The 20,598-nt window shown below is 50.0% G+C and overlaps 3 protein-coding genes across 5 annotated transcripts; 2 read left to right on the forward strand and 1 right to left on the reverse strand.

The window, feature by feature from the left end:
- The first annotated feature begins 11,025 nt into the window (after positions 1 to 11,025).
- On the forward strand, positions 11,026 to 13,664 carry LOC105694952 (facilitated trehalose transporter Tret1-like). 2 transcript variants are annotated; one of them, XM_012416114.2, is made up of 6 exons: positions 11,026 to 11,210; positions 11,332 to 11,514; positions 11,595 to 11,774; positions 11,895 to 12,091; positions 12,176 to 12,814; positions 13,015 to 13,664. In XM_012416114.2, the coding sequence occupies exons 2-6, from the start codon at positions 11,439 to 11,441 to the stop codon at positions 13,333 to 13,335; spliced, it is 1,413 nt and encodes a 470-aa protein (XP_012271537.1). In that variant the 5' UTR covers positions 11,026 to 11,210; positions 11,332 to 11,438; the 3' UTR covers positions 13,336 to 13,664. The 2 variants fall into 2 exon arrangements, with proteins under 2 accessions (XP_012271537.1, XP_012271538.1); XM_012416115.2 differs by having other exon boundaries at positions 11,026 to 11,159.
- Positions 13,523 to 16,537, reverse strand: LOC105694950 (DNA-directed RNA polymerase III subunit RPC5). Its single transcript, XM_012416111.1, has 8 exons — positions 16,397 to 16,537; positions 15,908 to 16,164; positions 15,645 to 15,838; positions 15,371 to 15,543; positions 15,076 to 15,280; positions 14,794 to 14,996; positions 14,544 to 14,707; positions 13,523 to 14,476 (listed from the first exon to the last, which is right to left on the reverse strand). Exons 1-8 carry the CDS (start codon positions 16,427 to 16,429, stop codon positions 14,206 to 14,208), a joined length of 1,500 nt encoding a protein of 499 aa, XP_012271534.1. The 5' UTR covers positions 16,430 to 16,537; the 3' UTR covers positions 13,523 to 14,205.
- A 205-nt stretch (positions 16,538 to 16,742) lies between these two features.
- On the forward strand, positions 16,743 to 20,592 carry LOC105694942 (sorting nexin-14). Of its 2 annotated transcripts, XM_012416090.2 has the most exons (9): positions 16,743 to 16,957; positions 17,088 to 17,322; positions 17,401 to 17,784; positions 17,853 to 18,165; positions 18,234 to 18,389; positions 18,474 to 18,598; positions 18,731 to 18,795; positions 18,957 to 19,792; positions 20,061 to 20,592. In XM_012416090.2, the coding sequence occupies exons 1-9, from the start codon at positions 16,872 to 16,874 to the stop codon at positions 20,474 to 20,476; spliced, it is 2,616 nt and encodes an 871-aa protein (XP_012271513.1). In that variant the 5' UTR covers positions 16,743 to 16,871; the 3' UTR covers positions 20,477 to 20,592. The 2 variants fall into 2 exon arrangements, with proteins under 2 accessions (XP_012271513.1, XP_012271512.1); XM_012416089.2 differs by having other exon boundaries at positions 17,088 to 17,784.
- The last annotated feature ends 6 nt before the right edge of the window (positions 20,593 to 20,598 follow it).

The following is a 20,598-nucleotide window of genomic DNA, read 5'->3' on the forward strand; positions in this document are numbered from 1 at the left end:
AGCCCAGGGTGGACTTCAGCTTTCGAAGTTCGCTCAATAATAGGGAACAGCCATTCTCCCCAAGGCAGTGGCACCCTAACCTCAATCTTGGGTGTGCACGGCCTCGCGCGTCCCTCTCGACACCTTCCCGGACGATTAGCGTGCTCGTTACGCCGTTAATTAATGCCGGCTCGTAAATAAATCAACCCCCATACACAGTTTAACGGGGTGGAAAAGTCACGCGATACAAAACAGCTGAGTCGTCCCCCTTAGGGAGAAGGAATAAAGATTCAATGCCGAAAGGGTTTCCTCGACACCTGCGCCTCCACCCCCTTGGTGGGGTTGTTTCTTATCGCACCCCTGGACTTCCTTCCTGAGGCTTCCTGGCCTTCCCACTCGCCCCATTGTAAACAGAACCATTTATCAGCCGGCCGTACCACAAAACCCACCCCCTAATGGCCAGGCTGCGGACCTCAAACTTTTCCCACCCCCAAAATCATGAAAGGGGGAAAACCCCCCAAAAGAGCGCGAATCTCTCGAATAAGGGGCGAACATTTAATGGGGGTGTCGAGTCACCCCCCTTATCAATTTATCCGTTCGATTAGAGCGCGAGGGAATTAAAATGCCGACGGGGGGAGGGTAATTTCTTTCAACCCCCCTGGGGAGTTCCTAGCCACGACCTGGCGATCGTCCAGTTAATTCCGCGCGATTCCCCCAGATAAGCGGGAGATTTATCAACTTTTTCTCCCCCTCCCCCCATTCTCAATTAATTTCGTACCCCGTGGTAATTTCGAATGACAACCCCCGGAAAAGTGGAGGAATAACGATCCCCTATTTCGAGAGGGCAAGTTATAAGGCCCCTCGCCGATTTTTCCCCGTACGAGGGGTGGAAAGTTTAACAACCGTGTGGGGTGAATTTCATGGGGGAAAGTTGAGCTCTACCCCGGCCTCTCTCGCCGGTTCCGGCGGAAACGGCGAGCCGTGATTGGCGGAGGCCACCCCGGCCCAGGGGAAAGCGGGGCGGTCGGCCGGAAACAAAGGCCGGGGGCTGTCCGCCAGATATATTGATTTCAAGGGGGGTCGCATCGCGGCACCGCTTTGTCGCGGCAACGCCGAAACCGACCCTCCACCTACAGTCGATTCCTCGATTAATTACCACCGAGCGAGACGCGACTGTCTATGTTGTCCTAACCTACAAAAAAAAAAAAAAAAAGAGGCAGGAAGGGAGCGCCACGTGGGAATAAGTTGAAAAATCGGAGCTTTCATATAGGGGACACGTAAGGTGGAGGGTGCTTTCATAGGTTAGGTCAGGGATCTCTCATCCCCAAACCTATCAAGATATCCTTACAAGTGAGGAATATGCTTGAATCATCTCACCCTCAGCCCTTCCGCATTAACAAATTCACGTGCAACCCCTCCACCTTTTCATCTTAAATTTCATCTGTCAAAATGGGGATGCGCGTGCACCCGATATCAGGAAAAGTATCGAGACGAAAGATGGGACTTCCGCATCCATTCCGACCTCTCGCAGACCCTCGAACGCGTGCACGTTCTATATCAATGTCCTCTCCACCCCATAAGCTCTATGGGGAAACCCCCGCCGGGGGGTAGGGAATTACCGGCCCCCTTTTTTACGTAAAGCGTGAGTAGCGGGTGCTCGAGAAACGCAATAAAAAATCGGCGGCCCTCCCCGCGAGACGAAGGGTGCCCATCCAGACCGGGGAGTAGTACTTTCATAAGGAACCGCCATAAATCAGGGAGGAAGGGGGAGGCAGGGGGCCTCGCTCTAAATCAGACGAAATAAAGAGAGCTCCGAGCCGAGCGTCTGTTTGCCCAGCACTCGAGTCGCCGGGGGATGAAGCCCGCTCGACTCGATGCGCCCCGAAAACTCCCGGGGGGGTGCGACCACCCCGGAAACCCACTCTCCGTTCCTGCGACTCGAAATCTCGACTACCCCCCGGGGGGGTGGAGGAGGATATCTTTGCCCGAAATATTTTCTCCGGGAATAACACGCAAAAAAGCGGAATGCAAAGAAACGGGGGTGGAAGAACCTTCCCCCGAGGGAGAACCTTTGGTTGAAATATATACATATACATATATATTCGGCAATGAAATATAAAAAAGGAAATAACGTCAGGATCTTTGGCCGAGATATTTTACCAAAATGCCACGTTAAGAATAGGGGATGATCCTTGCCTGAAATATACTCTCGCGAATGAAATATAAAAAAAAAATAAAACAATGCGAAAAAAAGGGGAGGCACGAAATATCATTCGCCGAATGAAAGGATGCAAAGACCAGAGGAGAGAAACTCGGAAAAATATCGTTACCAAAAGAGAGAAAAAAGAAGAGTTTGGGGGGGGGGGGTAAAATAAACTAAACGCAAACATAAAGGGTAGGATCACCGTCCGAAATGCTTTGTCCGCAGATACAAAAAGGAAAATGGAAAAAAGAAAAAAGAGGATTCGAAAACCGGGAGTAACTCGAGGTGCCATTAAAACGCAAAATGCAATTTGCAGCCAGGACACGGTTTCCTCCCCCGTGCCAATTATTTCCCGAGTTTTTTCCCTCGGTCAGACAGGGAGGGGGGAGGGGGGGCAGCCCGAGGGGTGGTGGCATTTTTTGGATTAATCGTTACCCGCTCCCCCCCTTCCCACGTCCGGGAATCGTGAAATAAAATATTAACGAGAAGAGGGTCGCGTCGAGCGTTCCGCCCTCTCTCTCCCTCCCCCGGCGCGGCGCATAAGTCCGTCTCTCTCGCTCCCATTGCTCTCGGCCGACAATTTTTCCCGGACTGCCAGGCCAGAGAGAGAGTGGGATTGGTTAATTAAAAAAGAAAAAGGTTGGAAAAAAAAAAGAGAGAGAAAAAGAAGGAAGAAGGAACCCGCGAAACCTCATTTCCCTCCGCCAGGGGAAAATTCGCCCGCCGTTCGTTAACCCCCCGAGTCTGGCAGGCGGAAGGAACGAGTCCCGAATTTTCCCCCCTTTTCCCCCATTTTCTTTCAGGATCTCCCACCTTCCCTCTTCTCCTAAACTCTCGAAATTTAACCCCCTCCTATCGATAGATAGAGGCCGCCAAATGTCACGATTATCGAGTCAATAACGCGATAATCATCGGAGAGTGCTATCATCGAGTAATCGCTGATAGGGGGAGGAAGGAGGGGGGAATATCACGCGTTTATCAGCTCCCGATATCGAACGAGTGACACTAATCGTCCATCCCGATTACCGGTAATCACGTTCGACCCTTCCAACCGCGGGAAACCCCCCATAAATCGCATTTTCCAAAATGTGAGATATCACCCTCTTCTAAAACGGAGAAAAAAATATATATACAAAAATCACCCCATCGCGCAATTTCCCCGTATTTTGGATTTTCGAGTTGGAGCGTTACCTTAAGGTATGAACCGCTACAAGTGAAAATGAAAAAAAGGGGGAATGAATAAAGATACGAGGAAAGGTAACCGCAGGAAAACCCCGAAGGAGCATCAAATGCGAAAAGTTTTCGATAATTAGCGAAATAGATTTTTTTACAAAAAAAAAAAAAAGAAAAACCCTCCTCACCTAAACCACCCCTCGTCGTTCCCGAGATACATTCGATTATAATTTCATGAGATGGACGGAATGCCGTGCTAAGGTATATATACATGTACACGTACACAGTATATGTACGTATGTATATATATATATATTATATTTATACAGAGGAGGGTAATTCGTCGGAAAACGCATCGCGGCGGGAATATCGATTCGCCGGTGGAAGAGGCAAACTTTCGCCGACTTTCCCCCGGAACTTTTCCAGGGGAAATCGAGCGCTCCGGTTGGCCGGCCCGGGGGGGGGATCCACCCCCCCCACGAGAGTGCCATTATACTCGGCCAATTAAACGCGCGAGTGCCGAGCTGTACCTCGATTTACCCCCTTCCCCGGTGGGACGTCTAGATATTTATGACGAATTTCGGGAATCGTCATATACCCAGAACAATATTTACTCGAATCAAGAAAAATTTCCTGCGAGATATTAATTTATAAAAAAAATTAATTCCCACCCCCAGAAAGACGACAAAGAGAGTCGCCTCTCTTCGTACGTAAAATTCCCAGGTTCGACGAGAGGGGGCATAGAATTTCAAGTGTAATCCCGTGGGAGAGAGAGGTGGAGAGAATAAAAAAAAAAAGGAAGAAATTAAAAAAAGCGAAGGGGGGTGGGGTTTCCTGGATTTTTTATTCCCCCATCCCCCGTCCTACCTAGAGCCTTCGCGAGTCCTCTCGGGGGATGGACATGTAAACGAGCCCAAATTGAAAATCGATTTTCTACTCCCCATGGGGTGGCAAGGGGGAGGTGGGGGTCGAAGGAGAGGGGAAGAAAGAGAGACGGCCCGTAATCTTCGCGAATCGCGGTTACGACCGGTCCGGGAACTTTTTAACTTCATCGCCCATCCGCACGCGTCCTCTCTCTCCCCTCCGTTCTAACAATCTAGTAGACTTATCTCCGCGTGCAGATCCCTGTAATACCGGCGCGGCCGTTAACGCTCGCCCGGTTATCAGGGGGGCGTGGATAAACCCGAGGGCGACCGGGAACCGAGACAAAATGGAAACTTCCCCGGAAGGTGTAACCGAACCGCCCTTAAATCACGGTTAAGCATGAAAAATTTGGGGGTAATTGAACCCTTTTCCAGGGGGAGGGAAAGAAGACCCCCGTAAGGTGGGGGACCGAGCCCTAATCGGGGGGTGCGGTTGCACCCTCGTCCTAACCTTCCCCCAGGTCCCTGTCGTCACGCGTCGCCCCGAATAAACCCAGGAAAAAGGTGTGCGAACCCAGAGGGCGAGAGAACTGTTGGAAGTGGGCCAGGTTCCCGTGTTCGATGATTTCGCATTAAAGTTTCAATGTTCCCGGAGAAGGCGGAGGCCCGAGAAGACTCTCGAGAGGGAGGAAAAAGAAAAGGAAAAAAAAAAAAGAAGAAGAAAGGGAGAGACAGAGAGAAAACGAAGATCCCTCCGAGTTCCGCGAGAAAGGGAGAGGGAAGGACGACTGGCTCGTTCCCTCGCATCCCTCGGGAGCCGAATTTCCCCTCCCCCTCCGTCACCCCCTTGCCAGGATTGTTTTTCCGACCGAGTTTCCCACTCGCCTCGCGATATCGGGAAATCGAGCGAGAAAAATCGAACGAACCCAAGGCGAGGCTGCGAATGATATGGGATGAGTCCCTTATCAAGCAAGAGGTTCAGGGTTAGATAAGGATGGATAAGGCGATGTACCGAGATCCCCCCACTAAAAAAAAATTGCCTTTAAATTATATTTCATTTATAAACGGTGAAAATCTTCACGTACTTATCAGGTGATCAGATACGATCGGGGGACCGGGACCGTGCTCCCGGTTTGGGGAAGAGTTTTGTCAATATTTTGACCTTTAATATACACAGAGTGTCCCTTAAAGTATCACCTTGAGGCGATACGACAGCGACGGTAGTCACTCAAAATCGATTGGTGAATTTTAACGACGCGTTAAGTAAGATCCTTAATTAATAAGTATACCTCGAAAGTCGGTGTAACCGGGCCTCAGGATAAATAAAATGTAAATCTCCGCGCCCCTCGCCCTAGTAATTACGTCCTCGGTACTCACGTTTCTTCAGAGACGACCAGGCCTCGCCGATACGATAATCCTTCGCGAACGATCAGGAACCACAGGCACACTCGTCGACACAGTCGGTATCCTCGCACTGCGCGAAACTACTCCACGTGTCGGCCGAGCACGTCGAGACTCGTCCTCAGGGTCGAAACCGCGACGAGCTCATCGCTCATCGTCCCAGGTCCCTCTGGAGGGTGCTGACGAGTCGCCGACGGGGTCGTTCGGTCGTAGCGACGATCCGCTACCGTCCCCACCGGGACGCTTCCGGTTCTTGTCGGCACATGGGTACGCGGGCTCGCTTCCGGTCCACGGGGCAGCCCTCTCGCCTCCCCGCGCCGGCGTTTCCGGTTCATCCAACCGTCCCAAATGCACCGATCCGGAAAGGGTTCACCCGCGGTGCACGGCGAACGTCCGCCGCATCATCCCCAGGTCGGTCGAGCCCTCCTCACTGGCGATCGCTCCGCAAACCCCACTCGAAGTTCCTCGGGAAGTTCAGCCGAGTGATCTTGGATCCACGTCCGAGGAAGTTGAACAATGAGACGTCCAGAGTACTCTTCGGGGTGTTTATCAGGGTGTCCTTGGAATTCTTCCACGCCACCGGGACGCAGCGAGCTGGGACCTCGGCCCAGCGGTACATGATACCGAGGATGACGAAGAGGGCAACTCTTCACGAGGTCCGCCTCGCCTCGCACTCGACCAGCGAGGGTCTTCCCATGTGCAGAGGGAGAGAGAGAGAGAGCGGTCCGCAGGTGAACCCCGGAGGGTTCACCCTGGCATGGCGGCGTCGAAAGGAGGTTAATGGCCCTCGAGGTACTCCGGCGTGCCCCTCCGCCCAAGAGGCGGCCTTCACATCGACCGGGAGCTCCCGGGGACTGCGAAGGACCTCGTTCCCGACTAGCCGGAAGGGATGCCGCAGATTCCCCACTGGTCCATCCCGTCGTCGGCCGAGATTCCGGGGGTCAGGGTCGTCCCGGTCCTTCACATCCTCTTCCGGGCTCGTCCATAACAAGGACGAAGCCGAGAAACGGGACTCCCAACTCCGGTTCCGGTATCCACCGCCCTCTCCCCAGGTGAGGCTCCTCACGTCCCGACCACACCTGCCCTCGGCCGGTCCATCGCCTCCACCTGCGGCGCCATACTTTCGCCCGGCTGCGACCCAGATACCGAGATGGCAGGCGGCCGCCCTCGAGAGGACGCGGTGCAGCCTCCGCGCGGCTGAAGGGCCGTTAATAAGATCGTCACCACCCAGTCTCCACGTCGTCCTTAACCCTTCTTACCACACCCTCCACTCGGCGGAGGTTCTCCTCCTCGGGGCCTCTTCTGGGGAGGACGCCTCCACGTCGCAGGACCTCCTGGCTTCCTCGGTCGGTCTCTCTCGCACAGCGGGCCCGCCGATCGCGCCGTCTCGCTCGCTCGCGCGCGCGCACCCAAGATGGCGGCCGTCCGCCTCGGCGGCACTCCCGAGGCCCGGGAGGGCCCGGACCCGCCGCGGCAGCGGCGACTCACCTGCACTCCCCCGCTGCTCCCCCGGGGCCCGTACTCACTCGGGGCCGGCCGCCGCGCGACTGCCCCGATGGGCCGCCCTCGACTCGACCACCCGACCTCTCTCGAGGCGACGCGCCCGCATCCGCGACCGCTCGACCAGCACACTCGGCAACACCGCACGGGTACTCCCGGAGATCTCGCGCCCACTGGGGAGGGTCTCGACTCTCGCCTCCAGAGGTTAGGATCCGAGGCCCGGACGCGGCCAAGCGACGTTCCTCTCCCCGCGCGACTCGCCTGTCGCGCTACTCCGCGCTCTTCCCCCGCGAGAGGGCTGCAGGCTGGGCCGACAGGTCGCGCCGACCGACGCGACACCTGCCGCGAGGCACGGGAATCGACGCCATCTTGGATGCCTTTTCGTTTCGGATGGATTCTTGGCAACTCGCTTATTCCCTATTGACCCTGTCCTCCTCGACGGCACGTATTACACTGTCCACCCGATGAGTCTTCTTAGGATGTAAACATTAATACAACGGGACCCTTGACTGCCTTTGTTGACGAGCACGCTGCCATCTTGTCGACCTGCGCGCCGCCATCTTGAAGAGCGACACCCTCGCGCGTGGCGATCTGCTCCTGTTGAGTTGCGAGATCGTTTCAATGGTTTTAATGGCTTCTAGCTTGGAGTATCCACGAAATGGAGAGATAATCCTCGGGGAGATGCACTTTGAGAGTCTGTGGTGAGATTTCTTCCGCGCGGGTCGATCGATCACGGGTAGGACGCCGCCATTTTGGATTTTGCAGTCCCCCGCGTAAAGAGTCACTCGCGAGGGAATTTCCGGCTCCCCGGGGAACCGAATTCGGGCTTTGGGAGGAAAAATAACACGAGGACTGGTCGGCACGCGAGTCTCGGGTAAACTGTCGCCCTATAGGGCGCGTTTCCCTCGTCGGGGGTGAGGGGTGAGTCGTCGACCGACGCGCCACCTGACTTGCCCTTGAGTGGGCGCCGCCATCTTGCTTTTCCCTCCCCGTCTTCTTTCCGAGGCTTCCGATGAAATGCGCGAATTACACGGAGAGGAGATGAAAAAGGACCTCGGGCGAATTCCGAACCTGCTTCTAGGGACGCATTGTCAATACAGACGACTCGTTTCCCGATGTTTCGGTTTCTTTTTCTTCCCGCTTTGCGTCACCTCGACGGACCCTCGGACAATGACGACGCGCAGGCGCGCGAAACTCCGTGGAGGGTTCGCGAATCGATAGTTTTGCCGTCTAGTGGCGGATTCGACAACCGCGATGTCGCTTACCGACCCTCACTTCCGTATACACAGCATGGACCGTAGGGTGGATGAACTCCGCATGCTACTCTGGCCACGAAGGTAGGATTGAAAGAAGGAGAACGGAATGACTGTTTTCGTTTTTTTTTTTTTTTAACAGGAAATGTCTTAATTACGAAATATCTGATTATGGCATGTATGACCGTGAAATGTCTGATCATGACAAAAGTAGAATTGGGAAAGAGAACATGTATAAGTAATGTAATAATAAATAAATAAATTTCAGCAAGAGGTGTACAGTAGTTATCCTTGCACTTTGGACTCGTACGCCTGGAAGTTCCAATCCTTGGAGACACCACCTTCTCCTTCCTCCTCCTCGGCGGAGGTCGACGAATTTACCTCCACTTCTTCTACCGGCTCCTGAAAAAAAAAATTACCCCTTACAGGGTGAAACGGGAAAAACGACAAAACGAGGAGTAAAAAAATGAGACCGTGACAATAAAGAGTAGAACAACACGTATAACGAAATGATGAACCGCAAGTAAGAGAAAGAGAGAGATAACAAGATTGCAATCCATGCTCCGCGCGCGCGTTGTCGGAATCAGCTGATCGGTCGATCAGCTGACTCTGACGTTTCTCACCACGTGGTCGAGCTGCGCTTTCAGACCCGCGAGTTCCTCCTCCATTTCCTGCCTCTTACGAGCCTCCTCCTGCGAGTTCCTGTACTTGAAGAGCCAAAAGGCAAGATATTGCACGGGGTTTCGAGGCTTTTTTGCGGCGATCTCGCTCATGGCGAGAACCAAGGGTCTTTTCATGTGTCGCCCAAGCCATTGGCCATCGAAGGACAAAGTCGGCTCGACGTCGCTCCTCCTCACGCACTCGAAGACGTCTCTGTCTTCCACGTCGTCGTCGAAATCGGAGTCGAGGTCTGGGAGCTCAGCGAAATCATCGTCGGTGTACATCGCAGCCTCCCAGTCGGGCTCGCAGAGTTTCACGTAGTTGATCTTCGAGACTTCGCTCTCGCGAATCCTGCCAGCTCTCTCGGCTTTTCTCGGATCCGAACTTTTCGGCCCTTTCCCGGGCCCTGTGCTCAAGGATAATCTCCTCTTCTCTTTCCTCGCAACCTCCTGGCCACCGTCTTCCTCTTCGACAACTCCCTTCGCCTCGGGGAAATCGATCTTCTCGATATCACCTGCAGAATATGGGATCGATGTTGGGGATTTCCAAATGAGTTGATTCAAGTAGATATAGGATGTATTGGTATGAGACGCTGGTCTGCCTATGAAGTGCCAAAAAATGATAAAATGATCGCGTTTTCAGACACCATACATCCTATATCTAAAATCAACTTTCTATTCGACTTTTTCTCTTCGCCAGATGAGGTTCCTCGTCGTCGACCTCCACATATTCGACGATTTTCTCCAGCATCTTTTTCGCAGAAGTCAGATTTCCACTTTCGGACCTCGGGAACTCTTTCAGACCTTCTCCTTTCGGCATTTTGACCTTAGACCTGGATCCTTGACCTGCTTTCTCAGGATCTGTCTCATCCTTTTCGCCAATCTCGTTTTCATTCTCTCTCAGACTGGTCGAAGACGTCAGCAAGTCCTTCAGACTCTCTCGACTAAATCATTAAACAATCAGTAGTGATATTATGAGATTATTATCATGAAAGATAACCTCAGATCTCCGTGGACCAAAGCTCGAGTATTCTCTATCTTTTCCACCACGACGTTTAAGGGACTCCTTGTCTTCACCTCGCTCGGAAGTCGCGTCTGCTCCTCCAGGTCCGGCATTTTTCTGTAATTCTGAAATTGTCTGAAACCACCGTTAAGGAATCTTAAATCTGCCACGGGATCATTTCCGAAGACCCTGAAGGAAATTGCAGATGATTGTCACGTAACTTATCGAAAGGCAGGAAACATGCGACCGTCAAGGAAAACTAAAATGTAGTCTGCAACTTTCGTCAGCAACTTGATCTGACTACAGAAGACAGAACTGGAAAAAAAAAAACAGAACTTTCTCACTCTTCATTATTTTTACGATGAAGTGCCTAGTTACGAAATATCTGTCGATGAAATGTCTGATCATGAAATGTCTAAGCGTGAAATGTCTGGCGATGAAATATCTGACTACTGAATGTCTGACTATAAAATATCCGATTATGAAACCATAACCGAAATAGATAAAACAAAAGGGATTATCTAATCTCCTTTTCGCCGCCTTTAAAAAAATATCAAGAGAATAATTAGATTTCGAGGATGCGCCGAAAAAAAAATGAAAATCGTGGCGAAATAAATTCTGCGATTTAAAAAAAGGCATCATAGATCAGAGTAATGATCTGAGACTGTCAATTCCCACGGGGAATTCATACATCCCAAGAATGTCCGTCAATCCGTGAATGATAAGGCCATCGAGCCAGTATGCAAATGTTTAAATAATAGGATGCAGAGGGGACAAAAAGAGTCATGCTCCACTTGCGTGTGGTTTTCGGGGCAAACAAAGAGCGGATCTCTCTCTTTTTTTTTTTTTCTTCTCCTCCGGGCGTCGAAGCGCGACTTCTCGGCGAAAAATCCGCCTATCACGCGATCCCGAAGACCGCGATAACGACGATTTATAGCCGATCACCAGGTGCCTCGACAAACAGAACCGACACCCTGGATAGCCGACCTGGCTTGTGGTAAACACCTCTCCTTAATAACGATTCGTCTAGGGAAAATGCGGAGGCTCTTCGAGTTCTCGATCAGTCTCTCGTTGTCGACCAATCGACTCGTCAGGAACCTGGGAGGAAAGCATTCGAACAAGGAGGTGGTGCATCCTTGTCCATACCTCACCAGACAACTAATAATACCTTTTGAAGTACGACTTTACCGCACCGAGGAAACCACACCCCTAAACTGAGAAAACAAAAATTCATTGAAGCAAAAAAAAAATATATATATAATAATTAATATTATTAATTGACAATTACGACTTGCAGGAGGCCTCGGTGGGTCTAGCATGAGCCTGGGGACCAGGGTGGACTCGGGGGTCCACGAAGAGCGGCGCCTCCCCGCGGAAGAGGCGGCTTCGAGATAACAAGGTAGAATGTCGACCCCGAAGATGGCGGGGACCGATAAGGGCACCCTGACCCAATGGCCTCAGTGGGTGGCCGGGACCATCGGTAAGTACCATGAAAGCCAAAGCGGCGCCGAGATCCGAGATCCATTCGGTTCTGGCCCTGGGGTAACGCGTTTTGGACAGCGACCCTGGCCCTGGTGGACACCGGCTTCATGAACGGCTGGGCCTCGCCCTATCTGGCCCAGCTGACCTCGCCGGACTCGGAGGGCCCCATCCGGATGAACGAGTCCCAGGCCTCCTGGGTCGCCTCCCTCATGAACCTCGGCCGCGTCTTCGGGGCCTTCGTCGGGGTGGCTTGCCAAGGTGAGTGCTTGGTCGCTTGAAATGGCTACACTGAAGGAAAGAATGAAAAAAAAATCAGAATTCTGGTTATTTTAACAGGGACCTCAAAAGTCACTTTAACACCATTTTAATCTTATTCAGAACTCATCGGCCGGAAGAAAACCCTCCAAATCAGCGGCTTCCCCTTAGCCTTCAGCTGGGTCTTCGTCATCGTGGCCAACTCGGTGCATTGGCTCTACGCGGCGAGATTCTGCAGCGGAATCGCCGCAGGGATGATCTGGTCATCCCTGGCCCTCTTCCTGGGGGAAATAGCAGACCCAGGTATTCGCGGAGCCCTGGTAAGGTCCCAATAAAAATAATAATCCCGGTTAAAATAACCAGAATTTCAGACCATAGCTTAATAATAATTAATCCGCTCGCAGATATCCTTGAACGTGAACGTCAACTCCATCGGCTCGGTCCTGGGGAACGTCCTGGGTCCGTTCCTAAGCATGGAGCTCTTCGCCTACGTGGGGTTGCTGCCCAACCTGCTCTTCGTGGTGCTCTTCCTGTTGATCCCGGACTCGCCCCACGACCACGTGAGGAACGACGAGCTCGAGAAGGCCGAAAAGGCCCTGCAGTGGTACCGTAGAGAAGCCGACGTTAAAAAAGAGGTCCAGGAGCTCCAGGACTTCATCAGAGGTCCAAAGATGAGTCTCCTTGAGAGGATCAAGGAGTTCCGCCACCCTGGGATCCTCAAGGCCGCCTTCGTAATGTTCTTCCTTAACTTCTTCTTCTACTTGAGCGGCCGGAACACGTTGATCCTCTACGCAGAGATCATCGTGACCAAAAGCGAGGTGTCCTTGACACCCAGCACCGTCGTGATAGGCCTGGGGATTTCGACCATCCTGGCCGGAACCACCGCCACGCTCCTCGTCGACAGGTTCGGCAGAAGGTCGCTGCTTATCACCTCCAGCCTTGGGACCTCCTTGGCACTGATAATGCTGGGGGTGCATTTCCACTTCCTCTCTTCAGGGAGCTTCCAAGGACGGGACCTCTCATGGTTCCCCATAACTGCACTGGTGAGTTTCTGCACGTGGGAAAACATTCAATTGAATCGATATGATTTTTATTGGTCCAACCATAGAATATGGTCATTACGTGGACAACTAAATAATTGTTTATGACAATATTCTTTGGTTGATCGCGTCCATGGTTTCTACTTCAATATCTGCTCAGGCTCCTCTTCAAGGTGTCTTTTTATCTCTTCTTCGCGACACAGGTGGCCTTCAACGTCTTCTCCTGTTATGGACTGGTCCCAGTTCCCAGTGCCCTCTCCGGGGAGCTCTTCCCCCCGAATGTCAAGACTTTGGCAGCCTTTGGCACCAGCTCCACCTCCGCTGTCATGGCTTTCTTGTCAACGAAGACTTATCAACCCTTTGTGGACCTTGTGGGAGAGAGATACGTCTTCTGGACCTACGGCCTGGGTGTCTTCATGACCGTCCCGTTCACCTACTTCTTCGTCCCCGAGACCAAGGGGAAGACCCTCCAGGAAATCCAAGAATCCCTGGGGAACCCGAAAGCCGTCTGGAAGAACACCTAACAGCTACTAAGACCTTAAAATGAGGATTTCTTTTTTGTTCAGTGTCACAATGACCACCGAAAAATCTCGAGCAAACCGACATCCTCAAGACCGAGATCGCCCCTACGCATTGCTAAACGATTTTCGGATATAAATAAACTACCTATGAGAATAAATTTCTCAATGGAATAAATGTGTAGGATGAGTCTTGCACGAATCGCGGCCTGACTCCACCGGCCCTTTCCTTTATTGAAACAAGGGCTTGCCAACTGAATATCAGTTTCCCTCCCTCTCAGTATGTACAGTTTACACGATATAAATTGTTAGCATAATAAATACGTACGTAAGAATAATACGAAACTTAATTTACATGGTCGGTCCCGGGCGATGCTCCCTTACACCCTAGGAAACGAATTCGCTCTAAGACCCAAAAGAATCTCTCCTTGTCTTTCCTAACTTCACAAAAAAAAAATAAATATCATACCACTCGACCCCTCGAATGGTCAACTTAATTAGACACGATTGCCAAAAGTAGCTTTCGATGCAGGGAAACGTTACCAGTTATATAAAAAAGAATGCAAAACGCCAGGCTGGGATGAGAAATCCCATATCAAGACACTGAACAGCTCTCTTCATGCTTCGGACATGGAATACCAATCGGGAGGCTTGATTAATAATGTCCTCGTAACGTGTCACACCATGTCCATGAACCAATAGTTTCGCGAGCATGAAAAATACAATCCTCTGAAATACCCTATAACATTTCAAGCTCCGATGAAAGAAGTCGTTCGATAGCTTCCTCGAGACTGGTTCGCAGCTCTTAAATTGGCTACCGAAGACTCTCTACAGGCAATTGGAATTTCACCATAACCTCATTTTGTCAAGCTATCGTCACGTGGTTTCCGAAATCTTTCTGGATCGGTTGACTTTCTTGTGTTTAACGGCACCCTCCGTGGCACTGTCATTATCGGACACCGAAGATTCTCTCAGACTTTTTCTGCCCCGGCCAATGTTCCTCTCCTCGTTCTCGGATCCGATCGACTCCCTGTTGGACTTTCTTCTTTGTCGCTGTGGAACTTGGCTTTGGGTCCCCATCGCTTCTCTCAGGTGTTTTCTCTTCGCCTCCCAAAACATCTCTTGACGTTGAGCTATCTCTGGATACCTATGATTTGGATTAATATGTAACTTCCCTCAAAGTATTTCTGTGCATAACCTAACATATCATTTACCTTTCGCTGAATTCTTTGCTCGATGGAAGAATTAACTGCCAACCTTTCTTTGGCTGGTGCTTCGCTAGGTTTGTGAATATTTCCCTGATTTCTTCGGCAGGCAATTTAATTATGGAAGAAATCGCTCTTCGGTCGATGTACTCGTTCTCAGTGAATGACAAGAGCTGGAATTAATTACAGAGATTAAATCATCTTATTCACTGGATTATAAATACTCTAAACAAGTGATCAGCCTTTTCGCTTCAATTACCACGTAATCCCTTGCCCTGCACATTAGCTCCGAAGGTATTCCACTGTGCGATGAGATGGTATCCTTCTGATAAATCAGTTCACTGTTTACGACCCAGTTCCCTTGCACCAGAACAGCAACTTGTTGCAGGTATTTTAATATCGAGGAGGTTTCTTGATCGGGTGACAGCAATGACCTTAATTGGGTAAATGACATCACTTTGGCTGCAAGATTAAATGTTACTTAATACTTGGTGTTATTATCACCTCTACAGATGATCCTGAAATTTAATCTTTAACGTACCATCCTTCATTAAAATGCGAACTTGATCAAGCAACGGCAGCATACGTATGTAACTGAGAGACGTTCCATGATAAGGAATGTTTGCTTTCGAGTATTGCTCTTCTTTCATTGGTGGAGCCAAGAGTCCGAGATATTGCTGACTTTTAAGGTTAAGTCCATTCACCGACTCATCAGTAGATGCAGAGAACATTTCTAGCCGGGTTAACTGTAAATAAAGTGAAGATAAATGACATAGTTTAAGTGGGAGTATAAATGAGAATGTTTAGAATGAAAAATTATTATTTCAACTACTGACCTCAGCTTGAGGACTTGATGCGGAAATATAATTTGTCTGAATCCATGGCTCTTCTGAACTTTTCTTGGCATGATGCTGGAAAGATTGTTCTCGCATCTTTTTCAAAAACTCAGGTTTCTGCCTTGCAAACGTGACGTTAACCTGCGTCACGTTGTCCTCCTCGTCGACAGTTTCTATACGATATAAAATGTTCATTAAATCAGCAACCAAGTTGTATAAATTCCTGCTTTGGCGATAACTCTGATTTAATTTTAATCTCTGAATCGGCTAATACCTTCTCCCATGATCTTGGCCTCTTCTTTGGCTCGTTTGTCACTTTTATCGAGATAAGTAAACTGTGGACGAAGCTGGATGATTCCTTTTAGTGGAGTAACATGGAATTCGTCATCCTGAAATACTCCCACGGCATAATTGGAGCAATCTGGTATCGCCCGGGACGAGTGCAAAGAAATTTTGTCCATGAATTGGCTAAAATATGAAATTCATCAGAACGATTCTAATAAAAAAAATAAGAGATGAATTGAAAATCATCAGAACCTGTCGAACATGGGCTCTTCTCCCTCCCGGTCGCTCCTCGACCCTCCATCAACATTCAACGTAATCTGCTCTCCTTTGCTACGATCGTAGTTGACGCTTCTTGTATCCAGAGACAGCTCGAGACAGACTTCCTGGTTCTCCAGTTTAATTGCACTTTTTAAGAACGTTGCATTGTCGTACCCATCCCTCACAGGTCGGACCGGGTATTGGAAAATGAAGAGTTTGTCAGCTAGCGTCTTCGATAAAAGTACTGGTATCTGAAAGAGGTTTAAAGTCAATTCTAAATCCAGATTCTAACAAAACCCTAACCCCTAAAACACCTCTTCGACTTCATCGAGACCTCGATTAGAACTTTTTTAAAAACGCTATACGTTCAAAATAGCGATTATGAATAATCAGCAATGCCTCTACTCCATACCTAACCTCTAAAACCACCACGTTTTCCAAACTCCGCGAAAACCACGTGTGAACAGCGATTGTTTTACTAACCTCTTTGACTACTGGATCGCCATCGTCCTCCATAGTCCTCGAGATCAACGAACAATAATTAATTTCCCGAAATCGAGGGGAGATCAGACCCCGAACACTTTTCGGCCAGCACGTTTATAATCGAAGCTTCGACCGAGTAGAATATAACAGCTAGAATTTGTCTGTGGCTTGAATGGGGCGAAAAGCGATGCAAAGTAACTTCGCGATCAGTCCGCGAGATGACTCTCTCAACATTTTATATCTCGGAACAGAGATGCTCTGAGTTTAGTCCGACTAGTATGCCACAGAGCAAGAATCGATGAGTAAGCCATCTCTCAATTCATCTTTCATGGATGAAACTCGATTTAATTACGCTGTCAGTTATAGATAAATTGAAATAGACTTTTTTGCCGGGAATAATTCTGTTTATAATAATTGTGCGAATGACTTATTGCGGTGAAAAGTTTAGAGTTTTAGCACTTCGACTTCCTCGAAGATGATGTTCTTAATAGGCGACGCGGTCGAGTTGTCACTGACATTCACGGTGATTACGATCATCGTGCTTGCGGCTGCATTTAATAGGTTAGTTTACTTTATTTGCCATGTTTACTGTCCCACTAATTAAAGATAATAAACTTATAATTGTTATCCGGACGATTGAATTGATACATCCATTCAAACGAATAAAGGTTATGGTTCTCTATCGTTCCAGTTCTATGTGGATTTTGTTACTGTTTTCGTTGTACGTCATCACTGCTGTTCAGGGCATGCAACTTTTGTGTTTTGTTGGCGCAAACTTGAAGACTATACAGAAGAAATCTGTGGTACAGGGCAATGCCGAAGAGTCATGTGGAGTCTGTGGTGGCGACGCCTGTAAGAGGCATCGACCGTCGTTACATTCGACTCAAGTCCGAGTGCCGAAGGATTTTGATGCTGCGTTAGAAAATGTACTTTCTTTGGCATATACTGTGTTACAAAAGAAATACTTCATGAGATCCCTTACTTTGTTTTTATTTTTTTCACAGTTACTGGAGCAGTTATTGCAGACGTACGTCTGTGCATGGTATTCAAATTTTTCATCGGATGATGCTTTCGTTCAGCAGCTCAAAATAGCTATCGCAACTGCTACAAGGAACATCGCGGATAGATTATTAAGAGCTAATGTTCCAGCCATAATTTTTAATAATTTAATTCCTATTGCTCTGCACCATGCTCAAGACTGGCGAATCTTATCTCGGCGGGCTAAAGAACAAGGTGGAAATCCAGAGGATTACGTCACTGATTATTTGGGTCCGAAAGTGCATCCTGCTGCATATTCACGCAGTGCAGAGTTAAACTATCTTCGTGGATTGATAATGGCCTTAATGCCACACTTATTGCCTGCCACTCATATCTCTACAAATAACAGGGTAGGTTTAGTTTTATATAGATGTATTTTATTGCAAAGAGGATTGTTACATATGTCATACGATTACAGGTAATTCTTCGCGAAGTTTTGGCTAACTGGGTCTTGCTCCCAGCGATCGATGCCCTTGCCAATCCTGACAATATCAATACTCTGATTATTCTGTCGACTAGACACAACGGTGTATTGTCTCAAACAGCTGATTCGATGTGCGTTCCGATGCTACATTCCTGGGCCACTCCTCTATCCATAGTCCAGTCTGCACCTGATCCTCTGAAGCCGTCTCTCGAAGAAGTACTGAACAATGCGCAGTTGCTCTACTTATTCATGCAACACATCAAGAAGTCTGGACCTGTACGATTACTACAATTCTGCTTAGACATCGGTACGCAACTTTCTGGTCAAAATTACACCTTGTTTAAAACCTGATATAATTTGCAGTTCTTTTTTTAGATGACCTCAGTAAACGAATGCTGAATCCTGAGATGACTCCAGACATCGAGGAAAGCTTGTACATCGATGCTCAAAATATATACTCCACGTACCTCAACCCTGAAGCCCCGGACTATCTGCACTTACCGTTATATATATCGAAAGGAATGGAAAGCGGTTAGCATTTAACTTTCTGATAATTTAGGGCTACGACATGCTGCAAGTAAAGACAAGTATAATAAATTCCCATCGAATCGATAGTCTTGGCTGGTGGACCCGAGAAGGTCCAGGAGCTGAGGACCTCAAGACCGCTTTATCAAGCCCATCAAGAAGCCCACGCTTTATTGGAGGCAACGTGTTTACCTTCATTCCATCATAGTTACGAGGTAATAAAAATAATCATTTAAAATGACGTAACGTAAAAATTACATACACGCAGAAAATATGCGAAGCGTCGTTTAAGAGACACTGGTTGAATTTGGAGATAGTCTATCGACTAACTATCAATGTACTTTCAGCTGTACAAGCTCCTATGCGGACAACAGCCGACGAGCATGCACTCGAGGTCGTCTACGCAGAGCAGGTAAGTGCGTTAAGGTGATATGAAAGTGTAGCGTTAAAAAAGTCTCGATTCGGTACATTCAGTTTCACGAACGATTGAGCTTTCGGATGCCCCTTTCACATCCTCTTAATGAAGGGGATCCCCTGAGGTGAAGGAGTCAGGAGATGTCTTGGTGTCTCCAGCTCGAGCAGCGGCGCCGGGGTCGGAGCTCGCCTGAGCAGTCAGCTGGGGAAAATCCGGGGAGCGCTGCGAGCCTCGGCGGTCGACGGGGCACCTTTTCAGAGCCAACGCATCTACCAGGCAGAGGAGGTGGACTGCTCCTCCAGGGTGTACAGCGAAGCGGTTTCGGACAGGGGTGGCCGCGACCTGACGACCTGGCGCGTGACGGTACCCCACGTGGACGGGGGTGGCGCTCAGCCTCTGTATACCGTGGCCGTCCACGGGGCCGCCGAGGAGAAGTTCTGGACGGTCCTTCGCCGCGACTCCGACTTCTACGCCCTGAGGGCTCGTCTCGCCGAGTTCCACGGCGACAAGGAGCTGAATGACTCGCCCTTGCCCACCAGGAAGAACCAACACCCCTCGCTGGCGGCGAACCGGCAACGGTACCAAGACTTCCTCCAGAGGCTCCTCTCGAAGCCCACTCTGAGAAGCAGCGAGCTCCTCTACGGCTTCCTGACGGCCCCCAACTTGAAGCCCTACCTGACCAACTACAGCGCGCCTGACATCGGCGTCCTCTACCAGAGCATGGCTCACAGGCTGAGGAAGGAGCGTGGCCAACACCTAGACAAGTTCATGAGCGTCTTCTTGGCCTCGACCTGCGTAAAGTCCGAGCACGCCGACCTGGCCGTGGAGATGAGCGAGCACAGATTCCACGAGCCTGTCAGGAAGGGACCGGATCTAATCGCCCAGAGCCCCTTTGGGAACAATCTGAACCTGAACCCCCGCATCCAGGATTTCCCTTACGTCGCGTCCAGGAGGCAGCACGTCACAGGGGCCTCCTACTGCGCCGTGGAGGCTGGTGAGTCACGAGGGACCTCCTGGAGGCGATGCGAGACCCGACTCGGTCCGGTCGATTCGAGTGTTTCATTTTTTTTTTTAAGGGAATTCCACTGAACTGATTAAAAATCTAGGGGATATGTTACTAGTTATATTGCTCGAATGTTAATTCTAGGGGATTTAAAACCACTAGGTTCTGACACTTTCCACGGGTTTCGCTTCGCCTTAATGTTAATCCGCCGGTTACTCGTAACTCTGGTTAAGCTAATTGACGATTAACCTGCCAACAGCTGACACCCTGCTGAACGTCTCGCCGCCGGTGTCGAGGGTGCTCTGGCTCGTCGCCACCCTGGCCCGCCGCAACGTCGACCCCATGGCGAACCGGCTGCTGTACGACACCCTGGTGAAGCTGCTGAGCGGAGGACGAGCGGCACTCGTGGTGAAGCTCCTGTACTCCAGTATATTCGACCTGGACTCTACCACCGGGAAGGATCCGTCCTCCCACGTCGACGAGGACAAACGTCAGGCTGCTAAACAGGGCCTCCACGACCTGATCCCCTGGTGGATGGTGGGCCTACGGTCCACCTGGTGCAGTCTCATGGACTCCCTCCTGGACCCGCTGCAGAACGCCCCCCTGAACAAGCACCTAGCCTACGTCCTGCTGGATCAGTTACTAGCTAGTCTGTTCCCGGAGTTGGCGACGTAGGAGACGTGGTAACATCGGCTTGTCCATCCCCTGGGTGTTTATCATCTGTGATAAAATGACGATGATTCCATCTCATACCCCACGAGGAGTACGGAAAACAGATCAAGGACGTACTTAAAATA

This window comes from Orussus abietinus, unplaced genomic scaffold (assembly GCF_000612105.2).
Source record: "Orussus abietinus isolate OABI.00-Male unplaced genomic scaffold, Oabi_2.0 scaffold86, whole genome shotgun sequence".
Taxonomy (NCBI): Eukaryota; Metazoa; Arthropoda; class Insecta; order Hymenoptera; family Orussidae; genus Orussus; species Orussus abietinus.

Coding starts and splice junctions, on each gene's coding strand:
- LOC105694952 (XM_012416114.2), top strand. CDS start 11,439: ATGTCGACCCCGAAGATGGCGGGGACCGATAAGGGCACCCTGACCCAA. Junction 11,515..11,594: donor GTGGGTGGCCGGGACCATCG/GTAAGTACCATG, acceptor CGTTTTGGACAG/CGACCCTGGCCCTGGTGGAC. Junction 12,092..12,175: donor CAGGTATTCGCGGAGCCCTG/GTAAGGTCCCAA, acceptor ATCCGCTCGCAG/ATATCCTTGAACGTGAACGT.
- LOC105694950 (XM_012416111.1), bottom strand. CDS start 16,429: ATGGAGGACGATGGCGATCCAGTAGTCAAAGAG. Junction 16,165..16,396: donor GCGATCCAGTAGTCAAAGAG/GTTAGTAAAACA, acceptor AACCTCTTTCAG/ATACCAGTACTTTTATCGAA. Junction 15,839..15,907: donor GAAGAGCCCATGTTCGACAG/GTTCTGATGATT, acceptor TTCATATTTTAG/CCAATTCATGGACAAAATTT.
- LOC105694942 (XM_012416089.2), top strand. CDS start 16,872: ATGATGTTCTTAATAGGCGACGCGGTCGAGTTGTCACTGACATTCACG. Junction 17,785..17,852: donor ATATCTCTACAAATAACAGG/GTAGGTTTAGTT, acceptor ATACGATTACAG/GTAATTCTTCGCGAAGTTTT. Junction 18,796..18,956: donor AGGTCGTCTACGCAGAGCAG/GTAAGTGCGTTA, acceptor TGGTGTCTCCAG/CTCGAGCAGCGGCGCCGGGG.